This window comes from Denticeps clupeoides, chromosome 6 (assembly GCF_900700375.1).
Source record: "Denticeps clupeoides chromosome 6, fDenClu1.1, whole genome shotgun sequence".
Classification (NCBI taxonomy): Eukaryota; Metazoa; Chordata; class Actinopteri; order Clupeiformes; family Denticipitidae; genus Denticeps; species Denticeps clupeoides.
Window position 1 is genome coordinate 14,140,022 of NC_041712.1, and position 13,162 is coordinate 14,153,183.

General features: G+C 47.7%; 1 protein-coding gene across 1 annotated transcript; it reads right to left on the reverse strand.

Moving 5' to 3' along the window:
• Positions 1-1,238: 1,238 nt before the first annotated feature.
• Positions 1,239-12,584, reverse strand: mntb (MAX network transcriptional repressor b). Its single transcript, XM_028984835.1, has 6 exons — positions 12,317-12,584; positions 8,662-9,301; positions 8,195-8,236; positions 7,648-7,759; positions 2,714-2,906; positions 1,239-2,463 (listed from the first exon to the last, which is right to left on the reverse strand). Exons 1-6 carry the CDS (start codon positions 12,387-12,389, stop codon positions 1,739-1,741), a joined length of 1,785 nt encoding a protein of 594 aa, XP_028840668.1. The 5' UTR covers positions 12,390-12,584; the 3' UTR covers positions 1,239-1,738.
• Positions 12,585-13,162: the final 578 nt, after the last annotated feature.

Sequence of the window (13,162 nt, forward strand, 5' to 3'; positions counted from 1 at the left end):
ATACATACACACACATACATATATATTAAAAAATAATCACAAATTATCTTCACAGACGCTATGAGGGTTTTTTTTTCTGCTTACAGAATCTGTTTCACCCACACACACACACACACACACATACACACAGGTGCTTGTAAACCAGGAAACCCTCATTGTGAGTTGGATGCAGTGGCCAGGGCCTGTTTTGGGATGTGCATCACAGTGTTAAGGTTCATTGCAAAACGCTGATGTTACTCAGGGTCTGTGCATGAAGACAACAGGAGATGGGGGATTGACATGGTCCCTCACATAAAACCGATCTTCCAAAGCCATGAAGTCTATAGCTTTAGGGTTGTTTTTGTCTGTGTCTGTGTGTGTGTGTGTGTGTGTGTATTCGTGCTGGCATTAAACTCATTAGCTGCAGTCACATCACTTTCAAGGACTAAACCATTTAGGTAGTGAGGGTCAGCAGCAGCTACAATCGGACAGGAAACCCAGAGAGAGCAGTGCACTCTAAATGCAAGGTAGGAAACTCAAAAAGAAAATCAGTACATCATGAATAAAACACTCATTGACAGTTCTGCATTCCCTCCAAAAGTGCACACACACACACACACACACACACACTCACACCCAAAAGCAAACACAAGAAAGGATCATGCGACAAGCTAGATCAGGTCAGAGAAGAGGAAACTCACATTTTGTTAATGTAGAGTTTCTAAACTCGCTAGAACAACTTGGACCTTATGTATCCATCAAACAGGGTAATCTGTTAGCCTCACCCTGACAAGATTTTCAGATGTAAAGTGGTTGTGCTGACTTACGCGACATCAGTCGTCAGGCTAGTATGTGTCTTCAGCCCAGGATCAGGAGGTAAACTTCTCAAGTTAATTGAAAAGTGACCCAAATCCTGGTAGAAATGATCTAGTGTCAGTTCTCTATGTCGACAGCAGAGGGCACAACCGAGCTTCGGCTCTTACTCACTGAGGCACTTAAATACATTTTCTGTTTTTTTGCCGTGAGGTGAAATTTTGGATTCCACACCTCATGGCCTGGCTTGTGTTTGAGTGTCATGGACGGGCCACTCAGATTTACAGAGATGGCGCATTTCTGTCGAGTCTGCAGCTCAGGCTAATCCTGTCAGGCTCAGGTTTGACCGAAACATAACCAGGTTGCCAGCACGCAGTAATGTTTTTGATTGCACAGCATGTGTGAATAAAAAAAAAAAAAAGAAAAAAAAAAAAAAAAAAGTTTGTTGGTTTCAAGATGGCCATCAAATGCCACAAAAAGTGCTCAGATGTCAAGCTTGACGACGTTGTCTCTGTTGACATTCTGATAACACCACATTCCATCAAAGGCTGGAGAGGACAGAAAAGGAAGCGGAAACGTGACCCGAACCCATGGGGGTCACATCTGCTGTGAAGTACCGTGTGTACCGCGTGTTTAACTTCCCCGTGCACTCCCTGTGTTTACCTCCAGCCCCATGTAAAGCCGTACTGACAGGAAGCACTGAATTCGAGATGAAAACCCAAGCAGCCGTGTACATTTAGAAAGCTTGTTAGTTCGTTTGTCAGCTCATTCCTCGGGTCACTGGTGGCTCCGTACTCCTCCTCCTGCAACTGTGTGTGTTGCCAGAGGGACCCTTGGTCAGATTGTTACAGATTAGTCTGAAAGAGGTCTTTAAGTGCCACATGACCCCACCCCTCCGATTCAACAAAGTTGCTCCACACTTATTCACGTGTCTGGCCGCTCTCGGTCAGGCTAGTTTTAGTGTACTGACAGGGAAAGGAGGCATGGTGACCATTGTTACAGGGTTGAGAACAGTCTGGCCCACCAGCTGGGGATGGTGATGGGCTACCACGGTTGCTGGCTTGCCAACTACAGTGGCGGCTGCCTGGGCTGCGGGCGTGGGCACCGCTCCGTGGCCATGGTGCGGGGTGAGGGCATGGGTGATGTGGCCCACCACTGTTGGCTGAGTTACGGCAACGGACTGTGGATAGAGAGTGGGAAGATGCTGGCTCAGGTGTGCTACCGGGTGCACGGTGATGTGACCAATGGGCTGTCCCACAGCAGCCGGCACTGTGGGTGTGGCCGAAGGGGCAATGTGTGGCAGGTGCTTGGGTCCCACAGGGAGTACATGATTTATGGTCTGGATGACGGATGCATGTGAGACAGAAGCATGGGCAATGACTGTTGGCTGCTGCGGTGGGGGCTGGACCTGTGGGACCATCACGTGGGTGGGGATGGAGCCAGAAGGAGGAGGAGCAGGGGTGATGGCCTGTGTGTGAACAGCAGAAGGATCCAGAGGCCTGTGGGGCTGAAGGGTAATGTGCTGCTGCTGCTGTACTGGGAGCAGGGTGGGAGGGGGCAAACTCAGACGCACATCTGGGACCAAAGAGGCGTGTGAGGGTCTGGAGTTGGAGTTCGGGGGAGAGGAGACAACGTCATCGTCCACATCCAGGTCAAAGTTGTCTTCACCCTCTGCAAATGTGAGAGAGAGGCATAGGGAAAAAGTCAGAACTCAGTTGGACATAATGAATGGGGTTGTTATGCTAATACACTAATACAAAAAGTCTATTTCATAAATATCAGGACCAGCTAATTAAAAAAAAATCTCCTGATAGGAAGACTTATGGGAGTTAAATTAGGGAATAGTGCCATCTTTGTTAAACTACCTACAAAATAAATAAAAGGGCTTGTGTATGCAGGTGTATGTGAGAATGGTATTTACCTGATGCAGTAGAAGTGGACGCCTGGTCGTCCTCAGGCTGTGTGCTCTGCCGGAGCAGGCGGTCGATCTCGCCAACGTCCATAGCCTGACTCAGCTCGTTCCTCAGCTCTGCGAGCCGCTGCTGCGTGGCAATCTTCTCACGAGCCAGGCGCTCCATCTCATGTTCGTACTCCTTCTCCTTTCGCTTTAGAGTCTAATAAAGGAAGACAAAGATGAGGAGATTACATAAGACAAATTCAAAAATGCACTGTTAATGTGTAACAAAGTAAAACACACAATAATGGATCACAACTCACAAACTTGGATCACAATAACTACATAACTATAACAGGATGCATATAAAATGTGTATTTGTATTCATACAATTACATAAATGCATAAAATCTATTCATAAAGGTATAAAAACATACATATTAGTACTCAATATATATTAGTGTCTGCCTTTTCCTAGAGTTTCTCTTTTTAAGATCCTCCCATTTCTCGGAAGTCCATGCTACTACACTGGTGGGATGGGCTGAATTTGAGTAAACATTCAACTCTTGGCCAATCAAATACACAACCTTCTGTCAGCCAATCAGTGATGCCCAGAGAACATATCAGCTGAAATGATTTACATCACCATAAATGTATTTGTGGGCCCATGGAAACTTCACAGAAGTTTTCCTGTGCTTATAGGTGAAGGAGAGAAGAGAAGAGAGAGAAAAGAGAAGCTGTTGAGCTGAATGGAAAACAATAACTATCAAAAAGAAACTTGCAGAGAGCAACAGTGTTATGGGCGGAGTCTGTGTGCAGCGGTGGGAGGGGGGGAGGGGGGGTGTCACGCTGGCAAATGGCTTGCTGACCCAGTTTCGGTCAGCTGACTCTGGAACACCAAAACTGGCAACAAGACTAAGAACTTTAGTGGCTTAGAAAGGGGAGAGGGAATCACTCAAAACATAGAGAAATACAAACAGGATTTAATGTCTGTAAACACCCTGAAGCATTTATTACTGTATTTGTTCCCTTCTCATCTGTGAAACAGAAAGCAGGAGAGAAACGGCGTGGTAACATACGCTGCCCTGTCTGATTCCATGCTGTATGTTGGAGAGCCCCGCCCGTTTTCTGGTTTAAAGGTGTTTTCACAGGGGGTGGCCAGCGACCAGGTGGACCAATCAGCAAATAATAAGTCCTTAGTGGAATTATAAGAAGCACCCAAGGCAGACGCAAGGGGTTCCCTCTCTCCGGCTTTACACATTCCACGTATCTTATCCGGGATAGCTCAATTCTAACATTACTCGTTCCTTTTCAAGTGATAAAGTGAAGTGATTGCCATTGTGATACACAGCACTGCACACGGTGACACAAAAAAATGTGTTTGCTTTTAACAATCACCCTTGGTGAGCAGTGGGCGGCCATGACAGGCGCCCGGGGAGCAGTGTGTGGGAACGGTGCTTTGCTCTGTGGCACCTTGGTGGATCGGGATTCGAACCTTCAACCTTCTGATTACGGGGCCGCTAGGCAACCACTGCCCCGGTGGACCACCACTGTTTCTTGACTTACATTTTCTTTCTTTCATATAATATTTTTGTGTGTCCTCTTAATATTGCAGCGCCATGCGTGCCTAGTGTCAGTGTGTATTACATACAAATACTAACACATTACAATCGCACACATCACCCCGTCCATTACACTACACAATGCCCAATCACCATAAATTACAGATTCCCGATAAGCACAACCTGCATGGACAATATAATAAAACCATAACTTTTAAATACTGTTCTATTATAGAACACCCCCCCAGTGTCAGTGTACTGAGCTCTAATTACACATTACTTAAACATGCACATCTAATATTGTAAAATTTTATTTTAAATCCTTACATTTTCTGAAAAGTAAAAAAAAAAAATGGAAAATTTTGCCCTCCAGCCTGAATTGTGGAAAAATGTAACTGAACTTGAAATTTACTTTTTCTGTTAAACCAGATACATGATAGTTGAGTTAATATTTTGTATTAGTAAAGAGGTGGTACCACTTCAGATTTTATTAATTTTTATATCATTAACAATTAAAGAATAATCCACAATGGTGTCACTCTCAAAAAACTCCACTCCGTGACAAAACGCTATCACTAGTCCCTTAGGATGTCACCACGGCAACAGCTGGAACCCACCATGGTTTCCGTAGCAACTGCACTCAGAAAGGAGGAGTGTGGTGGCATGAGACACTGCAATGGAGTCTAAGGGGGTGGGCTGATTGGATTACACAGACCTCCAGTGTTTTCTGCTCTGGTGCTCACCACATCTCTTCCACTCCCCCTGCCCAATCTCTCGCTCTCTGACACACACACACACACACACACACACACACACACACACACACACACACACCTCCCCCTGCAACCCTCCTTCACCAGAAACAATGAAAACTAAGCCTAAGCAACCTCCGCAAGACATGAATTTTCCCCAAACTCTGTGCAAGTATTTTGTAAGTATTGTTCAAGAAATAATTTCTTGTTTTTTTTCCATTTTTTCTTTTTAACATCAACATGGAAAAAAAATACCTTGCATTTCATCAATGCAAAAATGCAGTCAATCTCTAACATGGATCCTCTTCTAAAGATCTAAAGATCTAAATTAGCGCTGAATTCAAAGTGCCGTGACATGGAGACTGAAGTGTGGTGTCTGCACTCGTGATCATTGCGGGGTCACTGCTGCTTTCGCTCAGCCATGCACACTCTCCCGGTCTGCCCTTCTGCCAGCAGGGCGATTGGTTATGCAGACAGAATGTCCTACTGACCATCATCGCCTGTCTCCATGGTTACCAGTCACTGGAAAGAGGGATGTGGGCTCGTTCACCTTCACAGGCACTTGTCCTTTCCTCTTTTTCCTCTCTCCCTTGCCTACCCCATTTCCACCACCTTCTTAAAGCACATGCACCACTGAGCATGTGCAAGAAACAGGCCTGTCTGAGAATACGATACAGCAGAGAGAGAAGGAACTTCCTCATCAGATATAACAGTTCTTGCCAAACTACAGAAAAACACTGACATTTTCACACTTCACACCGTAACATGGTAAATCTTGTGAAAAAGCAATAAATATTATTCTTTTTGGCTTCATCTGCCACTAAGGAAAATTCTATAGTGTGGGAGGAAAACATTTATGCTTTTTCAGATTGCAAATGGGATTTCTTCCCGACATCGGTCCTGACAAACACACAATCCCCAGAATGACACCCATGTGAGCTGACAAACTGCTGAAAATCTGTTAGATTTCTGCTAGCATAGTCATGCACAAATTTTTAAGAGTGGTAGTAGCGTAGTGGGTAACACACTCGCCTGTGAACAAGAAGACCCAGGCTCAAAAAACTGTGAATAAGACACTTTACCCTAAGTTGGTCCGGGGGGGACTGTCCCTGTAACTACTGATTGTAAGTTGCTCTGGATAAGGGTGTCTGATAAATGCTGTAAATTAGTGCTGCACGATTAATCTAATCGCAATTGTAATCGCGATGTCAGTCTGTACGATTACATGAACGCAAAAAGCTGCGATTTAAATGATTAGTACATGGATTGGATCGGCAACATATCCGATCCATTCTCTCATTCTCTCAAAGTCTCACTTCAGTCGGATGTGACGTGTTTAGTCACATGACTTTCGATTCGGAGACATATGGTTAGATGCCGCATGACGCGCTGCATCGTATGTCAACGTCGCCGCCATATTGCGATAGGCTCTGCTGTGGCGTGAAGCATATACATGTCTATGGAGAGAAGTGCATAAAAATGCCTCACTCTTGTGCTGCTTTGGGCTGTACAAACCGCTGTATGCTCGTTTTATAAGTCTTAACCTTAGCTAAGTTAGGCTAAGCTAGCGAAGCTATGCATTCCTGTGTTCAAGTCAGCCTCCAAACAACGTTTTGGCTAAACGTAGGCATTAACTATTTAGACTGTTCTTAGCTGTTTAGTTAACTTTTCTCAAACTTTGAAGGTTTCCTAAAGAAATTCACCTCAGTTTACAAATCTTAACCTTAGCTAAGCTAGCAAAGCTATGCATCCCTGTGTTCAAGTCAGCCTCCAAACAACGTTTTGCTTAAACGTAAGAACTATAATACGGGATTTTATAATATCCAAATATAATCAAAACAGTTGTTTAGCCTTACCAGGGTTTGTCACTCGACAGTAATGTAAAAGAGTTTTTGTGATTTATTTAATTTCGTAGAATATTGTATTTTGAAAGCACTGGGCATTTCAAGTTGTTAAAAGTAGTTTGTATGTTTCACTTTGAAATTAAACATTTCACTATTAGTATGCGACTTTTCATTGATATACAAGCAAGTGTCCTTTATCATATTGCAATCGCATATCGCAATATTGATCTCAATAATCGCAATATGTCTTTTTCCCCAAATCGTGCAGCCCTATGTAAATGTAAATGTATTTGCAATGAAGTGCACTTTGGGCAGTGGTGGCCTAGCGTTTAAGGAAGCGGCCCCATAATCAGAAGGTTGCCGGTTCGAAGCCCGATCTGCCAAGGTGCCACTGAGCAGTGTCCCCACACACTGCTCCCCGGGCGCCTGTCATGGCTGCTCATTGCTCACTCAGGGTGATGGGTTAAATGCAGAGGACAAATTTCACTGTGTGCACCATGTGCTGTGCTGCTGTGTATCACAAGTGACAATCCTAGCCTAGTGGATAACCTAGCCTAGTGGGTAACACACTCGCCTATAAACCCGAAGACCCAGGTTCAAATCCCACTTACTACCATTTTGTCCCTGAGCAAGACACTTAACCCTAAATTGCTCCAGGGGGGACTGTCCCTGTAACTACTGATTGTAAGTTGCTCTGGATACGGGCATCTGATAAATGCTGTAAATGTAATCACTACACTTTATCACATGTATCAGGATGTCTGGTGATGGTCTGTACGAGTTTCGTGGTAAAGGCTGCTCACCTGGATGTAGCGCAGTGCGCTGCGGAGCACGCTGAGATTGGAGGTCTTCTTCTCATCCACATTTGGCACGTTCTTCTTCAGGGTCTCAAAGCATTCCTTCAAGTGGGCCCGTCTGTGCAAGGAACAAAGAGGGTTGGTTAGAGCTGGTTCAAGTGACTACATGAGGCAAGAGTTCTTAGGCCTGTCCTGTTTTCAACTGTGCAAGACAACCAAAATATTAATATTGCCCTAAGATTTGAATTTGGGAGAATGGCTTACATGATGCCATGTTCCTCTTCTGACTTTCTAGTGAAACTCTCATTATGATGCACAAAATCTAGGTTGAGGGTGTTAATATACTCAAGAGATATTATACAAACAGGATAATTTCCATGCTCTCAAACTGCAATGGTAACTGTTAATTGTAACTTAATGAAAGAGCTCCTGCATGAAAACATGAGGAACAGGCCTGAGATCTGCTAATGTGCTCTGTTTTCAGAAGGAAGTGAGATACACAGCATACAGGAAGCAGAGAACACCAACGTTGTGTGAGGGATGATAAACGTACCTGTTTTTCTCAAGCTTGTTGTGTACCTCTCTAGTTCCAGCACTAGAAGGACAAAAGAGCAACAGAACATTTCAAAGTTTTTTTTTTGTTTCAGACTACTGCAAATCAGTCTGCAGAGTCCTGCCACAAACGTTCTATAACGTCAGTTCTTTTCAGCCAGGGACCCTAACAACCCGCTGTAATTAATGGAAGAGAGACGAAATGCAGTTTTGCTATTCATTAAGGCAGGATGGAGCTCCTCTGTAGGTTCTTGCTAAATTCTGAAACTGAAATGGTGGTATAGTAGCCTAGTGGGCAACACACACGCTTATGAACTAGAAGAGCACAAAGTGACAGTGTCAAACCCCACTTACAACCTTGAGCAAGACAATTAACCCTGAGTGTCTCCAGGGGGACTGTCCCTGTAACTACTGGTTGTAAGTCGCCCTGATAAATGACTCGCTCCCTCATGAGTAAAAGCCACTCACCCTCCAGGTCTCCGTTTGCCGTCCATGGCTCGTAAGTCCTCGAGGGTGGCACCATTGGGCCGTGCGATTGGTGGCTGGGGCTGCGTGATTGTGGTCTGGGGAAGTAGGGCATGTTGGGTAGGTGCAATGATGGGGCTGTAGGACGGCAACAAATGTGGTTGGGCATGTGCTTGCTGAGGCTGCTGGGATTGTTGCAGCTGTTTCGGGCTGTTCCCTGCCTGAGACACTGTGCCGTTTTCCGCTTTCAGGTGAGCCACCAGAGGGCGCTGCCGTTGATTTGGAGGAGAGATGCCATCCTTCCCACCGTTAACCATGGGAGCGGGGCTGAGTAGAGGCGTGGCCTGTGGGGGCAGTGCCGTGCTCAAGGGGGTGACCACAGGCACAGGTGTTGGGGTGTGTATCTGGGGTCCAGCGGGGAGCCTCTGGGGGGCAGAGTTGGCCGAAACCACAGGAAAAGGGATGACTGTGATGGGAACCGATGGCGGGAGGGGAGGTGGGGGGACCGGGGGGAGATGCTGGTGCCGCAGCTGCTCCAGGCGAGACTCCTGCACCGGCTGCACCACGGGGGTGGTCAACTCAGTCCGCCGCTGCTGCTCCGCCTCTCTGTTCAGGATGGCTAACTCCTGCCGTTCCTCCTCCTCTGTGGATGAGCAGAGACGAGGAGAGCATGATGGGAACTGTCATACAAACAAGTGTGACACAGGTGAAATGGCAGCCTATGACACTCGCCAAATTATAGCAGGAGGAGGATAATAAAAGGACGATGTGTCACAGTCTGAGCATGCTATCAGATAATGTACATACGCAGACCCTGACCTTTGTTCAGTAAAAAAAAGACAAAGGCCAACATTAACACTCATTACTTAATCAAAGGAGTGGATGCACCTTATACACGGTCCCAGCACCACCATTACAGAACCCATTATTTCATGAAAGCCCCGGGGGGGGGCATTTAAACTGCAGGCTGGTTCCCAGCACGCTAAAGAACACACGGAAGCAGAGTTGAAACAGACCAGACTGGTTTGGTTGGCAGCTTCACGAGTCCCGGCCCATGAGGGGTGTGACTGATCTGGGATCTGCAGAGGGGGTTTCTCTTTAAGAAAGCAGCTGGCCGCCAGCCAGATGAGAGCCAGAGATGACGTCACCCGGGAGACTGACTGGCAGCGCCGCGAGACAGACTGGGATCACCGAGCGCGCCGCACCACTGGCTTCAGGTAAGGAGTTCTCATGGAACGATCAGCCACGTGGGAAACGGTGCTACTACCACCAAAAAGGACACCATGTGCCTGACAGCCTGCTGATGTGTCCACATGTTACTGATGATGTCATTGACCCAGTGTGGCGGGAGCCGCGCTAACCACTGCAGCGTAAGAACACACACATGCTGCGCCTACACAATCGCGTGCTTGTCAAACAAAGGGGACGTCTTGCAACAGGTCCTCTCTGAGAGGCGCCGGTTTCCATGGATGCATCAACCTGGGGGACACGGACGACACAGGACCTCGCCTCTGCATCGGCGAGGACAGACACTAGAACCGCAAGCCCCTCAAAATCTGCATCTGGAGTCAGCAGTTTTGAAAATGCGCACACACACACACACACACACACACACACATCTTCATCAATGCAATGACAAGGCAAAACACACACAACCTAAAGCCCTTATTAACAAACAGAATTTTACATTTGCTATTCCTACAACTTTGGAAAGTTCTAAACACGTCTATAGAGGTGAGTGAAGCAGGAAGAGCAGCGATGCAGAATAGTACTTCACCAGGGTGAGTCAGACAGGAAGGAATGCACAGAGACGGTATGCACCTCGAGACACACACACACACACACTCCAAAAGAGTTAAGATGTCTTCAGACACCACTGCCCCTGCAGTGGACGTGACCTCTGCATCGTTTTTCTTTTTTTTTTTAGCTCCAGTGAGATCACCACGTTACTGTGAGGCAGTGAGCTGCAGCACCGAGGAGGCAGCAGACACGCAACACACACCACAGGGAACAACACTAATACAACCATTTTCTGACAGGAAAAGAAAACAAATGCACCGCAGGAGGAACGAAGGCCCATTATGAAACTGAAGGATTAAGCCCAGAAAGCAGCCACGACCTCCAGTTCGTCTTACGAGAAATCCCATCACCGGAACACCCGAGCCAACCTCTCGCTGACATGCAGACAAAGTCCACATTGTTCAGAGGCCTAGTAAAACCTTAACCAGCATCACCGGCAATAAGCAAAGGGACGGCTGGGCTTGGCCTACTTTTCGACAACAACTTTTTTACCGCCCTAGGGTCACCGGACGGCAGACATCCATTTGACAAGTAACGTCACAACCGGTGGCTCGCAGCCACCAACAACATTGATTACCATTGTGCCTGAAGGGTGCCTAATAAAATCTGTTATTAACCACAGTTTAAAGAAAGGTGCAGTAAATTGTGCAGCGCTCTCTCACTACATTACTAACTTCACTAAATACTGCAGTAATTCCAGCACCGTCACAGTCGTCCCTTATTCTACTTCGTGACGAGCGGCCTGCGTTAAATATCGAGATCGGTGTACAGTCGGCTATTCTACCGCATTCCTGTTCAATTTCATGCGGAAACGGGTCCTCCGCTGCACTGCCAAGCTCTAGATGGATTCTGCACACACACAAAAAAAAAAAAAGAAGAAGTACATTATATAACTCCTGCATTAGGGAAAGGGAAGAGAAAGGGAGGAGGGGGGGGGGGGGGGGGGTGCCCTACTTTCCCGCCCTCCGTGACCTGCGCCAGTCGGTGGGCGGTGCTTAACCGGGGAGGGGGAGGGGCGGGGCGGTCGGCTGTCTGGCGCGCACGTGGTCGGCTAGGGCGGTGTTCAGGCACGCGGTGTTTGCTGGGGGGGTGTGGATTAGGCGACACGTCACCACAGGACGGGCCGGATTGTGACGGCAATCACGTCTTTTACGCGTAAAAGGGGAAAAAAAAAAAACACGACAGCCCGACCAGAGCGCGAGGAGATAAATGTATTTTTTTCCTTCTGAAAGACGGCAGATGAACACGAGTGCATGAAAGATACCGAGCACACGGCGGGGCGGTGGGCGGCACGGCGGGTTATTACATAAAAAAGGCTCCGGTGTTTTATTGCCGCCGCCCTAAAACAGGCGCGTGCTCCTGGACGTCGAACGGCCGCAAAGTCCAAAAACGCCTTTCGAACGCACACCTCGGTCCTCGGTTTTATATACATTATATATAAAAAAAATATAAAGAAAAACGTCACACGCCGCGGGCATTCCACAGATGCCGGGGCTTTAAGGCGCTTCGGGGGAGCCCGGGGACCCGAATCTGCTCCGACCGCGGCTGTCGCGCCGACCTGTCAGGGGGGGAACAATGCAGCCACCCGCCGGGCGGCCGCGGCTACGTAGTGGCCGCTAAATATAGCGCGGATTTAACCCGGAAACCCGGCGTTTGGACGACGAAGAGCGGACCGAGGAGGAGCGCGCTTCTGGAGGGGGCAGAAGGGGCAACCAAAGCCGCGCCGACGGAGACGCGAGGGCGGCGTGCAAATAACCCTGCTTTAGAAGGCGGCCGGCGGCGACTTTTCGACGTCATTTCTTTCCAGGGCCACAATGGAACCCCAACCCAGCCCCCACCCCCACCCCTCCCGCCTTACCACGTGTAATCTGTTGTTGCTGGGCCTGCCATTCCAAATACCTGGCCGCTTCCAACAGCGTCTCGATACTCATGTCGTGCACCGGTACCGCAGTCGCCGCTTGTTTAAAAAAAAAAAAAAAAAATCCTTTTGAAGGGCGCAGCCGCAGCTTTGCGGGGTTCGTTCGGTCAGGACGCGTCTGACGGGGGTGGGGAAGGAGGGAGGAGGAAAAAAAAAATAAAAAAAAAAATAAAGCGAGGGGCAGTAATCCAGACCGCTTTCGCAAGCCGTCAGACACACATTGATAGTCACGCAACAAGATGGCGATTGGAGTAACAGAAAACACAACAAGACCAAAGGCGTAGCGCCGGAGTCCCGCCCCCTAGCGCCGGAGTCCCGCCCCTCCCTGCCGCCGCGGCGCGACGCAAAACGCGGCACGGATCCCCGGGCCTCCGCGACCGTCACGTGCGTATCATCAGGGTTGGGCGAAAAAGGGTTCCGCGATGAACATTAGGAATACTTTAAGAATGGATGCAGAAACATGTTGAGATGCGCGTGTACTGTGGTATATTTTGGACTCTTTCGCAACGCTCAATGTGGACGTTAGTATGGATTCTGATTGAGTGCATTTGAGCGGCCTTCATCGCCGTGGGGGTTTATGACGGTTTAAATGCAAAAGTTAAATCAAAATCAGAATACAGGACAACAGAAGTCACATGTGGGATAAATTGATTTAGGCCCAAAATGCAGACCGTCCCGGCTCACACACCGCAGCTGGCGGATCAGCATCAGAATAAAACACCAACAAGAGTATTTTTTTTCCGACCGTGGAGAAGCTGTATTCTAACAGTGTTCTTGGTCTTTTTA